General features: G+C 41.0%; 1 protein-coding gene across 7 annotated transcripts in view; it reads right to left on the bottom strand.

The window, feature by feature from the left end:
* SORCS1 (sortilin related VPS10 domain containing receptor 1) overlaps nucleotides 1-20,771 on the bottom strand; it is a 575,706-nt gene that overhangs the window by 254,490 nt on the left and 300,445 nt on the right. For all 7 annotated transcript variants that reach the window (XM_081221934.1, XM_081221935.1, XM_081221930.1 and 4 more), the window contains exon 3: nucleotides 3,339-3,438. In XM_081221934.1, the coding sequence (XP_081078060.1) occupies nucleotides 3,339-3,438 (100 nt within the window). The remainder of the gene's footprint in view (nucleotides 1-3,338; nucleotides 3,439-20,771) is intronic.

Genomic DNA, 20,771 nt, shown 5'->3' with positions numbered 1-20,771 from the left:
CCATTGTAAAGACCTTCATCGTCCTCCAATATTTCTTAAATCTATCAGCATCTCAGAAAGTCACCCTGAAGGCCTTATTTATCTGTAGAGAAAAAGATCCCTTCTCCTAGGTTCACCCATAAACATTGTGATTTAAACAGCTCAGATCTGCCTCTGCTTCTGGAAGTTAACCTGCAGAGAGAAAGCTGTTCTCAGAGTCACGGGCAATGGCTACTTCTTCTCTGGAAAAAGGATCAGCCAAGTCTTAATTTTAGCTAAATGCCCATGGCCAAATGTCTTTTTTTTTTTTTTTTTTTTTTATGCGGTACGCGGGCCTCTCACTGTTGCAGCCTCTCCCGTTGCGGAGCACAGGCTCTGGACACGCAGGCTCAGCGGCCATGGCTCACGGGCCCAGCCGCTCCGCGGCATGTGGGATCTTCCTGGACTGGGGCACGAACCCGTGTCCCCTGCATTGGCAGGCGGACTCCCAACCACTGTGCCACCAGGGAAGCCCCAAATGTCTTTTTTGAAAGCCCTGCAGGTAACTACAGATGAAATATGCAGCTTGATTGATATTGATGTATTGACATAAATAGATTCAATGGCAGGGCTCCATTCTGTATTACGTCTAAGCTTTCCTTCTAGTCTTAGGAGCTACATCTGGACTTGAGATCTCACTCTTCAAGTCCTGCTCCTGTCAACAGTGTTGTAGTCTTCAGGTCACTACCACATACTCTGCTGCTACAGAAAAGCCTATGCCTACATTCAATATTTGACATCCTATTTTTTTTTTTTTTTTTTTTTTTTTTTTTTTTGCGGTATGCAGGCCTCTCACTGCTGTGGCCTCTCCCATTGTGGAACACAGGCTCCAGACGCGCAGGCCCAGTGGCCATGGCTCACGGGCCCAGCCGCTCCGCAGCATGTGGGATCCTCCTGGACTGGGGCACGAACCCGTGTCCCCTGCATCGGCAGGCAGACTCTCAACCACTGCGCCACCAGGGAAGCCCTGACATCCTATTTTTAAAAATCATATTCCTTTCTAATGGCATTAATAAAACAGAGACTGTCACTAGATGAGAACAATTCTAAGGTCTCTTCCAGCTGTAAATTCCTTTGTTTTTGCCTGTATCACTTTACAAACAGGAAAATGTAAATGACTCACCCAAAGTAACCTGCTAGGTGGAAGCAGAGTCAGAGACTTCTCAACTACAGAAAGTCATAGTGCATTTACTACTAGAATACGGGATCTTTGAGGGTAGAAAGCTGGCTTATTTCTTTTTGTATCCTATAGTGCCTACAGATTGTTGATTGCTAAATGAAATTTACTAAAAATGTGAACTAGAGGAAAAATCAATAGGGGTTACAAGAATCAATTCAAAGCCAACAAACGTAACTCAATCTCATTATAAAAAATAGAGGATATAAGTTCAGCTCCTCAATTTAGGACTGTATACAGCAGATCAAAGTTGTTTAGATGTAACTGTTGATGATGGACTGGTCATCGGCCACGAAGGGGAAGATAGGAGTATTCAAGGTAAATCTCTAAATTTGTGAGGTTGACATTATTGAACTGTGCTGTCCAATACTGTGGCCATCAGCCACATGTGGCTACTTACATTCAAATTAATTAAGACGAAATGAAATGTAAAATCTGGTTCCTCAGTCACACTAGCCATACTTCAAATAATAGCCCCAAGTGGTTAGTGTCTATAGTATTGGATAGCTTAGAGTAACATTTCTATCACTGCAGAAAGTTCTACTGGACACAGCTGCTTATACAGGATAATCACTACCATCACTTCCAATAATTATATGAAGGAGAAGGAAGATGAGAAAAGGAGAAAAAAGTGAAGAGAAAACATGATTAAGCCTTAACTATTCTGTGCTAAACACCTGACGTGCCTTAGTTCATATAATTCTTACAACTTTCCCCATGAGGTAGGTACTATAATTATCCCCATTTTCAATTTGATGACACTGTGCTTGGAGAGATTAAGTAAATCACCATAGTTACATACTTGGTAATTGGCTTAGCTGGGTTTTTACTCAAGCCATCTGACTCCAGAGTCTATGCACAGTGGGAAATTATGCTGCTCCAAAATAAAAACTTGAAATGTTTACAGTCAGAAGAAACATTACACCCTACCTAGGTGGTTCTTAATCCCAGATACGTACCAGAAGCACCTGGGGAGCTTACGCGAGATACAGTTCCCTGAGGCCTAACCCAGAGCAACAGGAGCAGGGCTGAGGCTTGCGTATCTGGGGACGCCTAGTGCTCTGAATGTACAGCCAGAGTGGAGGGTAACTGTTTAGAGATGTACTAATCTACCTTCCACAGGCCAGATGACAAAATGCAGCACCTACCTACCCAAGGTCACTAACAGTACCCACTGACAGATCTGAAATGAGAACCTAGGTATCAGGGCTGCCATCATAACAGAATATGGCTTAGGACACATGAATGAAAAACCTTTTTCTGTTTCCTGATGGATACTCATATCTATTCATATAACTCTCACAATACTTAGACATTACATGTCAGAATTCAGAATTGGATAGTGCAAAGTTTCAAAACCAAACAATGAATGTAGCACCACTCTCCTCTTGAGACAAATAGGTCTTTCTCATTTAAAAGCAAAAATTTTCTTCCTAAGAAAATAACATCTTTCTCTGAAGAGTAAATAAACCCTCCTCATAAGAGTAGTATAATACAGTGGAAATGGTATGACTGCCAAGCAAGAAACCTGAATCGTGTCCCAACTGTGCCAGTAACTCTGTGATGGGGGCAAGTCATTTCCTTTCTTTGAACCTTAGTTCTCTCATCTGTAAAATTAAGCTGTGGTTTATGATGATCACCAAGGTTCCTTCCCAGCATTGCCTCCATTCTGACATTTGTGTGCAGGCTGAATAAACTTTCGAAATGAAACTTCCAACCTGCTATAGGACAATGCATTTACTTTAACTCTAGCCAATCTATTTACTCCATGTCAAGGGAAATCAGGGGGACATCACATGAAAATCCCATCTTTTCTTCTGTTTTGTCAAGGCTCATTCTGATTCTTGTCACTGATTGGTCAGAGTTCTTAACAAGAGTCTGAACATCCACTCAACAAGACGCTCCCTGTAGCTGTCTCTAGGAAATGGTAATGATATACCTACCCCATCTCCCTCCTACATTCACAGCTGCTGATCTGAAAATTATGATGTGTCAGACATTTTACCACCTTAACATCCATCAGCTCATCTTTATATCTCTTAAAGCTTAACTGTATTGGATTTTTAGGTGGTTTAGAGAGGTTAGCCAGCCAAGACAGAAGTCACATCATGAATAAATAGCATTCTGAATATACATTTCTTACCTTACGCTTGTTGGTAGGACACACGTAGAGATAGCTTAAAATTGTTTTCAACCCAACTTTATCATTCAGCTTCTCATAGGTTGTCCCATAATCGGTTGACCTATAATTCAAAAGGAGCATTAATGAGGACAGAAGTATATACGTCATTTGTCTGCTTGTCAGTATAATGCATGTTTTACATAGTAGAATGGCCCTCCAGAGGTTTCTAAATGATTCATGTAGTACATAATGATGCTTAATTATGTACACAGTAGCATCATGTGAGTGGTTAACATTTGCATTTAAATTGAATTGGTAAAAATTAAAACTCCATCTCTCACTGCTCCTTAAGGTATGTGCATTGCATAAAGAAAGTGTTTAATTTTCAAAGATTGAGAATGAGGGTGTCCCCTGAATTAACCAAAGAAATAAAGACCTTTTACTTAGATTTGACATTTCCAAACTTCTGCTTTATCTTTGGCAAGTGGAAAAGCAGGTTCTCCTGATTTATCTACAAGCTGTGGTTTCTCTCATGAGCCACAGAATATATGGTGGGTCAGTCCCCCCAAAGGTCATTCAGTCTTTTCCTATTATTTAATAAGAAAATGTCTTGATAATAAGTGAAATTTCACAATTCTAGTTGGTGGCCTTTTCCAGTGTTAAGCGACCTGGAGTTGGGAGAATATTACTTCTTGGTACTTACTCTGTCTTTTTTGGAGATTCTCTCATCTCTTCTTGATGCTGGTCAGTAACTTATTAATTCAGACTGAATAAATAGGCCTTAATCACCTCTTCTATGTACATCTTATTAGATCAACATTGCAACCACGTACAGTAGGAAATATTATCTGTATTTGAAGAGAGTGGTTCAGAGAACTTAAGTGACCTATTCAAAGCCAGTTAGAATTTGACTCTAGGTATTGTGGCCCTAAGCCCTGTGCTGTTTACATTATACCATAGCTTTGTTTGTTTTTTGTTGTTTTTTTTTAATTTAAAGGAAACATATAAAATCTCTTGTCAGCCATCTTTATACATATAGGAGATTCCCAATGAAAATTCATTCATTCATTCATTTACATTTGTAGAGCCTCTAAAATGGACCAGGCCCTGTGCTATGTAGCAGGATACAACACATGCCCCTACTCTCAAGAATCTAACAGCTTTTAATTTAATTAAATTAATTTATTTATTTTTGGCTGCATGGGTCTTTGTTGCTGCACGTGGGCTTTCTCTAGTTGCAGCGAGCGGGGGCTACTCTTCATTGTGGTGCGCGGGCTTCTCATTGCAGTGGCTTCTCTTGTTGCAGAGCATGCGCTGTAGGCGCACGGGCTTCAGAAGTTGTGGCTTGCGGGCTCTAGAGCGCAGGCTCAGCAGTTGTGTTGCATGGGCTTAGTTGCTCTGCGGCATGTGGGATCTTCCCAGACCACGGCTCAAACCCGTGTCCCCTGCATTGGCAGGTAGATTCTTAACCATTGTGTCACCAGGGAAGTCCCAAGAATCTAACAGCTTTGAGAGGCAGAAAAAAAGTTGCAATGTGTTATGTGTAATGAAAGAGGTAAAAATGAACAAGACTCAGAAAATAAAGTTGGTTTAATTAGAAAACCACAAAAATGTAATTATTTTAATTTATTTCTGATATTGATAGAAGTTACATATTCCCATAGACCATAAAGACTAAATAGAAGAATTTTCTGTTAACAACCTCAATACCATATATTAAGAGCCTACTCTGGACCAAGCACTGGAGACAGAAAGCTATGAAATATAAGTTCCTGGAATTAAGGAATTAAGAATTATTGTGGGGCTTCCCTGGTGGTGCAGTGGTTGGGGGTCTGCCTGCCAATGCGGGGGACGTGGGTTCGTGCCCCGGTCCAGGAGCATCCCACATGCCGCGGAGCGGCTGGGCCGGTGGGCCATGGCCACTGGGCCTGCGCATCTGGAGCCTGTGCTCCGCGGCAGGGGAGGCCACGACAGTGAGAGGCCCGCGTACCGCAAAAAAAAAAAAAAAAAAAAAAAAAAAGAATTATTGTGGCTGGGGATCCAGAGATCTCTTTACCCTAAAAATTTATATATACATATATATAATACATAAATATTATAAATGACATTATATTATTATAATATATAACATTATATATAAATTATAAGTAAATAAATATAAATAGTCAATACTTTATAAAATTTAGATTATACTCCAAATCACTGAAGATTGGAGTGGTATGAAAAGTTTCTTGGAAGGACTATGGACCTTGAAAATGGAAAATCGGTTGGGCTTTAGAAGAGGGATGTAGAGTTGACCCTTGAACAACAGGGGAGTTAGGGGCACCAACTAAATATTCCAGGAGTCAAAAATCAGCCTATAATTTACAGTCAGCCCTATATATATATGTGGTTTCTCCACATCTGTGGTTCTGCATCCAAGGATTCAAACAACCACAGATTGTGTAGTACTATAGTATTTACTACTGAAAAATATCCATATATTAGTGGATGCACATAGTTCAAACCTGTGCTGTTCAAGGGTCAGCTGTAGTCAGAGCATCAAAAACTAGAAGTACCTTGTGTAATCCAAATATATAACTGGATTTCCTCAGGACCAGTCTGTGCTCTAGCCAAACTGAACAAACGCTGGCTTGATAACCAAGAATATTTGAAGAATAATCCTAAACTTTTCACAGAAGATCTTATCCATGAACCACAACAAACTTCTTTAAATTCTCCTTCCATATTTACTTTTTTCTCCTCAAACTCATCTTGATGTGAAAATCCCTCCTACTTTCTAAGAAATATCCGAGACTTCTTCCCTTACTCAGTCTAATCTTGGTGTTTGACTATTTTTTCCCACTCTTACCCTGGGCTTACTGGGTCTACTTTCTCTTCTTACTAAGACTTGCTTGTCTCCAAAGTTTCACTAGTCTTTCTCTAACTCCTTTTATTGGATAACTTTTTCTATTTAGTATTCTGAACAATACTCACAAGTTCAAGGACAAAAAACCCAGATGCAAAATCTATGGGGGGCGGTGATGGGAGGAGGATGCAGTATACAAATATCTCTACATTAATAAATTTTGCCTAGTGATAGGTGGAAATCAATAGGACTATGTTGGAGATGAGAGAACGGTTCAATTTTTCTAGGGGGATAATGGAAAGGAGGCCAGAGAGGTAGGGATCAGTCTATAACAGCATGATCATTAGTTTCTTATCATTTCTATCAACTTGATCTCTGAGCTACTCAATGAATATTTTTACATTCAAAAAACATACTACAGGGCTTCCCTGGTGGCGCAGTAGTTGAGAGTCTGCCTGCCGATGCAGGGGACACGGGTTCGTGCCCCGGTCCAGGAAGATCCCACATGCCGCAGAGCGGCTAGGCCCGTGAGCCATGGCCACTGAGCCTGAGCATCCAGAGCCTGTGCTCCACAACGGGAGGGGCCACAACAGTGAGAGGCCCGCGTACCACAAAAACAAACAAACAAACAAACAAAGAAACATACTACAAGGGCAAACTCTGTGTGTGTGTGTTTATTTAACTGAAATCCCAATGTGACAAGATGATAATGGAGTGACTATTTCAGATTTACATTAACAACTTCTTTTTCAGATAGCTTACAACATGTTATTGGGCATTTTTCTCTTATTATAACATCACCAGTCCAGATACTTCAGGTATCTTCCATTACTTTTTGTGCCATTTTTTGCCCCTTGATTTTCCAAAGCTCAAAAAGTGAATCGAAATTTGTTAATTCTCAATCCAGCAGAACTAAATGTTTAAACATTATGGTATTATAATAATTGATAGATAGAAAGAAAAAAAATGTATTTCCACACACCCCAATTGGCATAGACTGGCAATTCTCCATGGCTGTCCCACAGAACTAGAATTAGAGAGTTGACGAGTATCATGGGTAAAACTAACAAACAGCTGGAATACACTGGTACAATGACACAGGAGTGAAAATACTCAATACTGGCAAACCAGCTGGCAAACAGTTACTGCACCAAGTTCACAGAATAGCTACTTCCACCAGCTTCACCACCATGGTCTCTTCTTGGAGGACTCCCAGATCCCTCACGGTCCCAGCAACCAAAAGATTGAGGGCTGGCACAGCAGAGGTCCCCAAGAAACTTGCTCCAGCACCTGTTCTGAATGGCCACTGCCTACTCCAGTCAGCCTGAGCCCCAGTGGAGGAGACAGTGACCTTGGAGGAGGCACTGCACCCTGGGAGGCAATTCCTAGTGCCCATCTGCAAACTCCCCTTGTCACAGCTAACACATGCTTCTAGTTATGCCTGCATGGTCAAATGCGGGAAATTCAGTCTCCTAGGTATGTGGGCTCCGAAAGAGTAGGGGAAAGACAGACAGTTGAGCAGCAGGCTGGCTGTTGAGCCAGTGCACTAGCTGTTAAATATTTTAAGTATCATCTCTAGATATGGGGGAGGGGAGTGTGACCTAAGGTCAAAAAATGTTAGGAAACACTTGATAAGGCAAAATTTAATGTTTCTTCACTTCAGAACTTAGAAATTTTATTATTCTTATATACATGCATACATTTTATTATTCTAATATACACTGTGAACCTCTTACATGCATATGTAAGCATTTTCAAAGCATATTTGATTATAGGATCCATTCTTGAGAGATATCTAATGAGATTACTGTTCTGAACAACATACTTTGGGAAACAATATGAAGAACAACAACAAGAAAAAAAGCCAAAAAAGATTATGGATCTTGGTTTCATAAGAAAAGGAGAACAATAAAAATATTTTTAAAAAATCACATCGGCAAAAAGAAATGCCAGTTATGCTAACCACAGTGACTGCTGTTGTAAAGGCAATAAAGGGAAGTCATCTTAAAAAATATGTATCATACACAGACATATTTAAGACACAATATAAGCAGCCTTGATAAATAGCAAATGATTAAATCAAGGATTGCAGGTTCTTGCTTTTGATCCTTAATCCTTATTCTACCCTTTATAAGAACATATCTTAAATAGTGACTTTTAGAACATTTCAAAGATGTCTTTATTTAAGTATTTACTATATGCATAGAACTAAGATGAGCTTCTCTAAGGGGTAGAGAAACCACATTCAAGGCATGGCACCTGCCTTCCAAGAACTTACGATCTCTTTGAAAAGACAAAGTCCCTCAGTTGAAGGGATGAATACAGGGCACGGTTAGTTTCCACAAGAAGTGGCACAAATAAAATGTGTGATTGGATTTCCTCTACTATAATTTTATAACATCAAATGAGATAATACATAAGCACAGAATCATCTGTAAACTAAATTAATCCATAAAAAGTGCTGAGCACAATAGCTGGTATGTAATAAACAATCTACAAATGATAGCTTTTGTTGTTCATTTTATCACTCATCTTTTTTTTCTTGATTTTTCATATTCTTTGCCTAACACTTAACTAAAACCCATCACATGAACCCTCAAGGAAAATCTGAATCACTGAAAATGAGTTAGAGTTAGTTTGCTTAGAAGATAAGACTATTTCATCAAGCTATTACCATTTTAAAATGTAACCACATTTAGCCTATCATATTTTAAAGGATATGTGCTAGTAGCTTTGTGTGGGACTTGGATCAGAAAGATAAGGGTAAGAACTGGAATTTGATAGTTAAAGATTCTACACTCTGCTTCTATAATAATTGTGCCAGGATCCCATTGCTGAAGAGATTGCTATGCTTAAGAAACCTAACAGAAAATAAAAATGAACATTTATTGGGTGCTTACACTGTGATCTAAGCTCTTCAGCTCATACAGAATCCCATGAGATGGACACTGATAGTCACATGCTACAGACAAGGAAGGCTCAGATGTATAAGTAACCTGCTTAACTAAGGCCACAGAACTTGGAGGTACAGCCCTCATTCTGGGCTGTATCCTTAACCTCATGCTGCATTGGCTCTCTCAAAAGTTACAAGAGGAAAAGGAAATACACTTACAAAATCTAGCTTTGTATTTCTTAGTAAAAGGAATATGAACTGAAATCATTAGAAGTCCCTTGTGGTATAGGTCAAAACTTCACTTCTCTTCATACTTAGTAAAAATACAGAGGCGCTGCCAGGGAGAATCGATATTAAGAAAAGTATAACCAGGGCTTCCCCAATGGCGCAGTGGTCCGGGAAGATCCCACATGCCACAGAGCAACTAAGCCCGTGCACCACAACTACTGAGCCTGTGCTCTAGAGCCCATGAGCCACAACTACTGAGCCCAGGTGCTACAACTACTGAAGCCCATGCGCCTAGGGCCAGTGCTCTGCAGCAAGAGAAGCCACAGCAATGAGAAGCCCGCACACCGCAACAAAGAGTAGCCCCCGCTCTCCACAACTACAGAAAGCCCGTGCGCAGCAACGAAGACCCAACACAGCCGAAAATAAATAAATTTAAAAACAAAACAGAAAAGCATAACCAGAAACTCTCACAACGATGTACGAGGAAAAGAAAGTATGTCTTTGATTTGGTCCACCTTGGCTCCTGGGAAGCCTAGAAATATGGACAAAGTGAGTGAGTCAAACTGTTAATGATTTGATGATGGCTCATGAAGATTACCAAGACATCACAGCCTAACAGCACAAGCAATGACTTGAAGTCGAACAGAACTGGACTCAGGAGCTCACTGAGTAACCAAGCAGTCAGTGTACTGGTCTCCATAACGAACTCCAGACTTGCTATAGAAAAGTCACATTTACTTTTATATCTAATAGGTTTGCAATATAATTCTGAGATGCACATTCCTCAATCCCTCTCCTTTCCCCCTCTCCTGCCTACCCCTGCCCACTCCAGCCTTGTTATTCTCTGTATCTAGAAAGCTCTTTCCCCAGATACCCTGACAGATGGCCCCTCACTTCTTTCTGGACACCATTCGTGCTGTATGAAATAGTGACCCCTCTCACTCTCCCAGCACACTGCACCTCCTTAGCCTCTTTTATTTTCATAGTATTTACCCCCCTCTGATATATTTTTATTTTGTTTTATTGTCTGTCATCTTCCACCAGAATGTAAGCTCCATGAGAGTAGGAAACATGTCTGTTTTGTGCACAGCTATCTTCCTAGCTCTCAGAAGAGTCCCCCAGACACTTGTGAAACCCAATTGTTTTTGGCTGAGTGGCTGACTTCACAGATGTTTGCTCTTCTTGTGTGGCCCACTAGATTTCTACTAATGCAAAACTAAGAGGCTCACTTAGTCTGGCGAAAACCACTGCAGTCCCTGCCGTGCGCAGATACAATCAGCTGTGCAGGATGAAGTGGGACTAGGGCAGTGAGTGTGTTCTATGCTCCTCTACTTTTTCATGGAGAAACCTCTGCCTGGCGTCTCTTTCCTGACTACTCTAAGTACCATAAAGACGGCGCACATCTTTGCTCATCCCCAAGTCCCTAGTCTCCAGGATGAGGCTGGCACATAACAGGCGCCTTCTGCATACCGAGGCTGAATGAATACATGAAGCCTGATGGACACACTCTCTGAACCAAGGATGAGCCAGGCTACTTCTTCAAAAAGGCTTTAGAAAGTATCCAAATAACCTGACCCCCTCCTTCTCCACCTCCAGGTCCCAGAGAGGGGAGATAGATACTCTCTCCCAGACACCGTGCCACATTGCCAAGGTCACAAAACCAAGGCTCAGGCTGTAGAGGGAAGCCTGGGAACAGGAAGCATCAAGACATCACTGAGGGCTTCCCTGGTGGCACAGTGGTTGGGAGTGTGCCTGCTGATGCAGGGGACACGGGTTCGTGCCCCGGTCTGGGAGGATCCCACATGCCGCAGAGAGGCTGGGCCCGTGAGCCATGGCCGCTGGGCCTGCGCGTCTGGAGCCTGTGCTCTGCAACGGAAGAGGCCACAACAGTGGGAGGCCTGCATACCAAAAAAAAAAAAAAAAAGAGAGACATCACTGAAATCAGCTCAAAGGAGATGTCCTGAAAGCAGAACAGTGTTTACCTCTAAATCAAGCGGCTGCGGCTTCTGTGTTTTGTTTCTTTCCTAAAATCATTAAGAGCAGCCGCCTCCATTGTTCCTGGTGCATTTGGAGGCATAAAAATAGCTTCCAAAGGCAAAGGTGCAATGGCTGCATCGCAGACTCCACTCCTGCGTAACTCAGGATGCATGAGGTTAAAGCAGTGAGAATAATTTAGGGTTTGGAAAATGTTTGCGAGTGAGTCGACATTTAAATAACTTCATTATCATTCATTGACAGATTTTTTTAACTTGTCAGTGCAACTGATATTTCTATTACCATGTTATAACAAACCTCTGCACATTTAAAGCACAGTCACCAGATTCCATTAGTCTACCCACTGTCAAGAAAATATCTCCCAATCCATTTTTCATAATACATCGAGAATAGGCAGTCTACATCAAATGATGACGTGGGGCTGAAGGAAACTGTCTCCTGCTTTCTAAGGATTCTGCCCTGAAATACGTTTGCCTGTCAGCCTAAACATATAATTTAAATGTGCTGCTGAGACATTATGGTGAATCCAGAGCTGAACAAGCTTCCCTCCATTTCTTGGATACACTGAGCTTTTCAGACCAACCTGCAGAATCAGAGCAAAGGGGGTTCAAGAGGAGGATCAGGGGGCGGCATGTCAACACGCTATACAGATGCTTCCACTCTGCCATATGCCACAGTATTTGCAATGTAATTTAATTTGTAATAAAAAACTTTATTTTTTAAATGGAAGGGACAGTACTTATGTGTTAATAAGCTGTGAAAGTCCTCTCTCATCTTTCTGGTCTTTGTTTGCTATCATTCTTCCTTTCCTTGTATCATCACACTGTGCTTTTTTTTTTGATTGAAGTATAGTCGATTTACAATGTTGTCTTAATTTCTGCTGTACAGCAAAGTGATTCAGTTATACATAGATATATATTCTTTTTCAGATTCTTTTCCATTATGGTTTATCACAGGATATTGAATGTAGTTCCCTGCATCACACTGTGTTCTTGATGCTTCCAGTCACACAGGGCAGCTGAGATAAGAAACTTGAATATATTTGATTGTAAGTGTATGGATATTGCTCTGTGGGAAAGCGGCGATATAGAATACAAGACATTGCCACCCACAGACATTTCTGCAGTAAGTAAACTGATCTATATTACAGTTAACATTAAAGAAAGGGGTTACCCTTACCTCTGAACTATCTTCCAATTCATTTTTTGAGTATAAAAATAACCAAAATTGGCACTGATACCCAGATCTCTGACTATGTTGCTTAAGAAAGGGAGGACAAATTAATTTAGGCAGAGGTTCAGCTTTTTGGGGAATGGGTACAGAGAAGAGTAGTTTTCCTAACGAGGTGATGCCCATGAGTTCCTTCTGACACACACACATACACACATATGCATACACAGGATAGTCTGTCTCCAGTGTCTCTCTCTTTTTTTAAAATTTATTTATTTTATTTATTTATTTTTGGCTGCATTGGGTCTTCGTTGTTGCATGCGGGCTTTCTCTAGCTGCAGTGAGCGGGGGCTACTCTTCGTTGCGGTGTGCGGGCTTCTCATTGCGGTGGCTTCTCTTGTTGCGGAGTATGGGATCTAGGAGGGCTCTAGAGCACAGGCTCAGTAGTTGTGGTGCACGGGCTTAGTTGCTCTGCGGCATGTGGGATTTTCCCGGACCAGGGCTCGAACCCGTGTCCCCTGCATTGCCAGGCGTATTCTTAACCCCTGCGCCACCAGGGAAGCCCCCCCCCCAGTGTCTCTTATGTGTACCCTCCACTTCAGCTCTCCCTCCATCTCCGGGGCAGGCCGTTGTCATCTCTGCAGTGGCTATATCTTGTTGCAACAGTCCAGGAGAAACTACTACTCACTCCTTTTCATAGATACGGCCTCCCTCATGCCGTCACGTCTTTGCAAATACAATACCCATTGCTCAAGAGACATGCTGGTGGCAGTGGGGAGGTCAGAGGACACACGTTCCTTATCATCTTTCAAGATTCCACTCCACTGTCACTTTCCCTGGGATGTCTTTCCTGACAACGCCAGTTGACTGGCAGCCTTTATTCTTTCTTCTACGACATCCCAGACACCCCTTATGTTGTACTGAAATTGTCAAGGTTCACAGTTTCCCATGCCAATAGACTGCCTTCTCTGAAGGCAGGACTAGTTCACGTTTTTCCTTTTGCCCTTCTTTTTGCCCATCAAAATTCATTTATATACTTCCAGGCTGGACTCAAATATCCCTTCCTTCTTGGAGCTTTTCCACATCCCTCTGCTGAATGGAATGATTCCCTCCTTTACACCCCATGTAACTGCCTTGAACTTTTCTTATGTTGCTTTTCATATTCTGCCATATATAACCCTTATCTGGGTCTACTCCCCTCTCACCTGATGGTCATCTACTAGACAGCAAGTTGCATTTATGCTTTACTCTGCTGTCTTTCTCCACCACTGTAGCTTCTCCTTGTCATCCAAAAGGTGCTCAGACAACGCTGCTGATTGAATTCTACACCCTGAAATCTTTTCCTCTATTACCAGAAGATGTAATTTGAGAAATTTCACATGTGTTTTTTTGCTATTTCTTTTTGGAGGGCGAGGGAGCAAGAAAATTTCAGGGCTCCCTGCTGAGTTTGAGTCAGGCAGGAGTAATTCCGAGGCACAATCTAAGAGAATAGGGGCTTACTTAGGAAGCACTCAAGTATGTATGTAAAATGTATTATGCATTAATGTATTAAATACTATGTATAAATGGAGCAATGGAAAACATAACAGGCATTTATCAGTTACAGGGGTAAAGATAAATTTAGGAGAAAGGCATGTCTGCTCAGCTTTCTAAAGGGTTCTCTCTTTTGATATGACCCTAATCCCCAGGAATTTCTGATCCAACACAGAGAGCTTCCATTATCATGCTGAGGTCACATCCTCATAGGCTTCATCACCCTACACTTATAAACGATTGTGTCAAATATTTTACAAATAATCATAGTGGACATTCACTGAATGCTTAAAACATTCCACACCCTGGGCTGACAAGCACTTTGCAAGGATTACCTCATTTAATCTTTGGAACACCCTATGAGTTAAGTACTGGTATGATCCACATTTTACAGATGTAGAGATTGAGACTTAAAGAGGGAAGGCAACTTGCCCATAACACAGAGCAATGATGAGCAGGGCCTGGATTCAAACTTGGGCAGTTAGTTCCCAAAGCCAGTTTCATACAGACACAAGGTGGCTCATCCATTTAAGGTCTGTGTTCTTTATAGAAAGATGGAATAGTTTGCCTGGGAAAAAATGGAATTTTCCAGTGGAGCCCCTGAAATTAGATCACCTTCCTCCCCCCAATGATGAAACACTACTGTTTATAATATTTGCCAGCTATCATTTTAAAGTCAATTTTCTGTTTGAACAAGGACGCTTAGCCAAAGCATCTAATAAACCAAGGCTCCAAAGGTATATGATGGTTCTAGGGACTCTGCAGTCTATCTCCCTACTTGTGAAGAATGCACAGTACCAGCCATGAAATGATATCCACGTGCATATCCCTTGTTTTAGAATGCTGATCAGAAAATGAATTTAACCTGCAATTGCTCATCGTCGTGTGCTATTTCTGCCAGCGTGCTGCACGTTCCTCTCACATGACGCTCTGGTTGGCTAAAGGAGCACTGTGATTATCTTGCCTGGAAATACACAACTATAAGTAAAATATTTATCAAATGAAGCCAATGTTACTCGGTCGTCCTAGTCTTTCAATCAGAACATACAAATGAAAACTATGAAAAAATGTATTCTGGAAGCATAAGCGACTAATCATTTAGTGGTGACAACAGGACATACTTGATTCCCTGATATTAAAATGATTCAATTATCCTAAATGATAGAAGTTGTTCTCTGGGTGTCATGATATAAGGTTATCTTTTTTTTAATTAATTAATTTATTTTTGGCTGCGTTGGGTCTTCACTGCTGTGCGCAGGCTTTCTCTACTTGCGGTGGGCAGAGGCTACTCTTCGTTGAGGTGCATGGGCTTCTCATTGTGGTGGCTTCTCTTGTTGTGGAGCACAGGCTCTAGGTGTGTGGGCTTCAGTAGTTGTGGCTCACAGCCTCTAGAGCGCAGGCTCTGTAGTTGTGGCACACGGGCTTAGTTGCTCTGTGGCATGTGGGATCTTCCCACACCAGGGATCAAACCCGTGTCCCCTGCATTGGCAGGCGGATTCTTAATCACTGCGCCACCAGGGAAGTCCGATATCAGATTATCTTGTTAGGTTCTTTTTTTTTTTTCTATAAAGGGTAGGAACCTCAAACTCACAGGATGGTGTGTAACCGAGCTTTTGCTACCTTTAGTTTTCTAAAAGTTAAGTGAAGTGGAAATTGCAGAGGACTGGACCATCTGATCTCTAGCCATGACTGTAACATCCAAGAATTCCTATAGCAGGAGTTTTGGGGAACTCCACATCTATAGTGAAGCCTAGAGTTAGGCTGGGAGATAAATATCATCCCAAAATTGTAGGAGACAACCCAGGGTTGGAGTGTGGAGATAGGGGTACATCCTCTGTCTGTTGTATGTTGTCGGTTTTCTATTTAGCTTCTTTAAGGATGAAATGATTGTGTCTGGTTGGAAAACATGGTTTGTTCACTATTGCACAGCATTGCAATGTCTTAAATAATCACCATTTATTGTGGGGGGATCCCTACCTATTACTGTGAGCAAAGCTAAAAATTCTAAAATGGTAGCTCTTCAATAAGGTCTTAGAGATAATCTCATTATCTCTGTTCAATGGTTTACATTTTTTTTATTAAAGCAGTGGGGTGTTTAAGCCCTCCTCTAATTAGGTAGTAATTGCATAAGGAGTTAGATGCATTGAAACCCCGTCATCCACCCCAACAGACCCCCCAGACACCCTAGTTAATCTCTTTTAGTAACTCTTCAACACTTTCACACGACCTCTTGAAATCAATAAAGTACAGTTTCCACACAATAGAATAACTCTGACCTTATGATTCTGCAGATAAGCATTTAGTTGAGACCCAAGTCATGAAGAAAACCCAGGCTTTCTGATTCGTGTGCTAAGGCATTTCTCAGAATTACAGGATATCAAATATGCAAAAGTAGCTTCATCTCGTCAGAGAAAAAAATTATAAAGCTTAGTCAACTTAGAATTAATTCATACTGTAAGAAAGAAACATGATTCCATATATGAAAGTTAATTCTCCTCCAAAACTAAAAACAAAGCAAGCAAATAAAAAAATCAGAGGCATAGATGTATAAGAAACTATGTGTAATCACACTTTGGAAGCACATCAAACTGAAAATAGTGTTTACATTCAGGAAAGGGACCAGGATGAGGGATGATAGTCAAACAAAAAGGATAGTAAAAATCACAAATGATATATAGTGCTTACAGAGAATGTATTCCAGCATCCCTCATGGAATGAGATTCAAAAGAAAAGCCCCAAAATACTTGTCATTGATCTTTATCCCAGCCAGTCTGCATGCAGTGATATCTAACCCACCCTCAGGAAATATCCCTTTCACAAAATCTGACGGTCCAGCCAACTGGAGCTGGAGCTCTAACCAACACCATCACTCTGACACTTGTCCACAAGTCCTCAGGAGAAATGCCAGGTCCTACTTCCCTCAGCTCTTCCAATTTTATTCAAAAAGCAAAGTAATCCAGGAAAAACTGGCAGTTCCATCCATAATCCTACCATCGTCCCTTCCCTGCATTCTTAAATGCATCGAGATGAAAACAATATAAACTAAAACACTCAGACCCTTCTTGGCCTGCACCTTTTTGTGGCACTGGTGGCACCAGAATACTTGGTAACAGGTGCTGTAAAATGTCCACCAGAAGTCTAAGACTTTGATTCTTCATGATCAAGCATGATGTGAGGTTAATCTAATTGTTAGAAATACAGTGTATGGATAGTGTAATGGTCCATTCATTCATTCAACAATTATTTGTTCTGTCTCCTATGTTCCAGGCCTTGCTCCTGGCACTGGAAATAAAACAGAGAAAGAGGAAATAAATACAAAATTGCTGTTCCTTTGGAGCTTACATTCTAGTGGAAAGAGATTATAAACACATAAACAAATGTATAAATAATTTTTCAGGTGACAGTAAATACTACGAAAGTAAAGGAAACAGAGGAAGGAGGAAGGAGACTGAGAATGGGGCACATTACATTACACAGCATAATCAGAAAGGGCCTCGCTGATAAGGCATTTGAGGATAAATCTGAGTGATGTAAGTGGGGACATGTTGACAAAGAGTGTTACAGGCAGAGGGAAAAGCAAGTGCAAGGACACTGAGTCAGGTCCAAGCTCAGGGTGCCTGACTTATGGCCAGGAGGTGAGCATGCCTGGAGCAAAGGCTACTAACAAGGAGGATCAAACTCGGTCTCTCACCAAGATCAAAGCACCTCGACCACACTGAGCTCTGCAGGCCATGCTAAGCCTTTGGAAGTTTCTGAGAAGGGGGTGAGCTTTCTCTCACTATGGTTTTAATAGAGTGAAGGTTCTGGGATTTACACATGGGTGCTTAGTTTCCCTGTCTGCAAAATGGGAGAAAAAAATGGTATTGGTCTCATAGGATTGTTAGAAGGGTTAAATGAGATGCACCCTAGAAAATTCTTGGCAAGTAGTAAGCATGTATCAGTGTAAGCAGTTATTACTGTGGTTGATGATTAGTTCAAGAGAAGTGGCTTACAATGAACAGAGTTAGGAGATAAAAGCTGAGGGCTCAAAGGACCAAAATTATATACGATAAAACAGATCACCAATTTAGAACTACTTATCTTTTTTTTTAAGTTTTAGTATGTAGCTCCATTTATGTAAGAACTACTTATCTTAAATCCTAAAGGAAGAAAAAAAAACACGGAAAAATAATGGAAAGGGAGATGCAGCATGATTTCTTAAAACTGAGATCATTTTCCTTGATTATGTATTCCTATAGGATATTTAGTAGGATATGTTGATAACAGTGGCACCCATGGAATTTGTATGTTGGGCTTGAAGGGCTGAAATACTATGTACTTGAAAACTAGATTTCATCCTCACAAAAACATCAGGAAACACTGCTTGATGGAGGTGAGCTGGTGGCATATTATTTTACAGAACTAAACTTATGTCTGAATGGAACTTATTTCCAATACCATGACTCAGACTCTTCTAAAAGGTTTTGACCCTATAACTTATTATTTTTCATCTCCCAAAGCCACCCAAATTGATTTTCTACATACTTCCGTGATTTTTACAGTCCTATTTTTCAAACTACATTTCTCTCATTCTCTCAAAAATAATACGTCCTCCAATTCCCCTCCATTAAGCAGCATTTTCAATTTTCAATATCTGGCTCCCGTTTCTAATTGTACCAATAACTTCTTCAACTCAAGGCCTTCACACTTCTCTCACTTCAGAACATTTAGTGTTTATATGCCTACCTTACAAGAAAAGCGATTAGAGGTCACCCTTCTAAGAGGGGTCAACGCCAGGACTTGTCACAGTAATGGGCTCTGAAGTTGCCAGTGCAGGCTTTGCCAATGCAGGCTTTGCCAATGACCTGCTGAGTGACCTTGGGCAAGTTGCCCAACCTCTCTGGGCTGTTCTTTAATAATGCTGATTGACCTTACAAGGTTGCTGGGAGGAATCACTAATCAACATGATTGGGAAACAGTCAATATAGAGAGCTTTTTTTTTTTTTTTTTTTTGAAGAAACGTTATTTTTTATAGAGAGCTTTATAAATATTTACTAATATAAAATGAGCTCACCGCATTTGAGAGCCAAAAGATTTGTATCATCACAGAAAACCCTTTCTGGACCCCAGAATAACAGTCAACATGGTGCCTGAAATGGTTCTTTTCTCTTAAAATTTAAGGTTATCAGCATTCTGGGATGGTTTAAGTTTTGTATCCTAAGACAGGGGAATGAATCAGATCAGTGAAGTTTTAGTCACCTACTAGACAGAAGACAATGATTCTAGCCCACTAAAGTAAAATTGTATGCAGGGAAAAAAAGTATATATAACATTTTTATAATAAAGTGTCTGTACAACTGAGTTTGTCACTCAACAAACCAGGTGAATTGAGGGCAATATATTGATATTACAGACACTGTTCTGGATACTGGACATAAAATATTCAACAAAACAAGCAAGGATCCTATTCTCAAGGAGCCTGCATTTTAGCTTAAGAGCCAATCAATCCCACCAATAAAACTGTTATTTTCTTGCTTACATAAGTACTCAGAAGAAAACAAAAGAGGGTCTTGGGGCTTCCCTGGTGGCACAGTGGTTGAGAGTCCGTCTGCCGGTGCAGGGGACATGGGTTCGTGCCCCGGTCAGGGAAGATCCCACATGCCGCGGAGTGGCTGGGCCCGTGAGCCATGGCCGCTGAGCCTGCGCATCCGGAGCCTGTGCTCTGCAATGGGAGAGGCCACAACAGTGGGAGGCCCTCGTATCGCAAAAAAAAAAAAAAAAAAAAAAGAGGGTCTTGCTGTAAAAAGCCACAGCACGGTACTGTAGATTAGATGGCCTTGGAAGACCTCTCTGAGCAGATGACATAAGTGTGCACTGGAAGCAGAAGAGGCTACAAAAGCAAAGGTTTTAAGGTGTTTTCAAGAAACCACAAGAACACTGTGTGCTGATAGCTTAGAGGGGGATGAATACAGAGAAACAGGCAGGGGCTAGATCGTGTAAGGCCTGCCTTGGAGTATAGGGTAAGGAGTTTAGATTTTCTCCTGTGTGAGATCGTAAGGCATAGGGGAGGTTTGGTCAAACCTAAGTCAGAAATTGACAACATTTTTAAGGGATCATTTTGGCTACTGTGTGAAGAATGAACTAGAAAATGGAAGAAGTAGAGAAAGCAAAGAGTCTAGTTCAGTGAGAAGGATGGCCCAGATGAGGGACTCAGGCCAGGAGTCATTCATTCCTGGGCTTGACTTTTCAGTGAGAAATACCTGTAGGCTAGAGTCAGTTATCATTTGCACCAAAACACAGTAATCTATAATTATTTCTATGAACATTTTGTAATAATTTCTATTCATTATGCATAATGTTTTCTGAGTATAACATAATAATTTCTTCAACTCATACTCTTCCTTAGCACAGTTCGGATTCAGTGCCTGATCATTCCTTTTCACTTAGGCCCAGGCAGTTCCTGAGACATTCTGGTTACAGATACACTGTAAGGAGTGTGGCTTCTTTCACATTGAGGGTGTGTTTTTTTTTTTATAATCAACATGAATAATTCAGTAGTGTATTTATTAGTTATGCTTTATGATTATTGTTCACTTCAACTTGAGCTATAGTTTGAGAGTTATGGACTTTTTTTTTTTAATCACCAGAAGCTCATCCATCACTTTGCTTCCAAGGAATCTACCAGGTTATAAAGTTTCCTGTTTATAGTAACAATTGTGATTCAAAACAAGACTCAGTATTTTGGTACCCTGACATCTAACCTTAGGTGAAGCACAGGATCTCTAGATGGATTTTTACAGGAAGTGAG

The sequence above is a fragment of the Mesoplodon bidens genome, assembly GCF_964165515.1.
Source record: "Mesoplodon bidens genome assembly, chromosome: 1".
NCBI lineage: Eukaryota > Metazoa > Chordata > Mammalia > Artiodactyla > Ziphiidae > Mesoplodon > Mesoplodon bidens.
The sequence above is the reverse complement of the archived record's forward strand: the minus strand, read 5'-3'. Positions and strand labels throughout refer to the sequence as shown.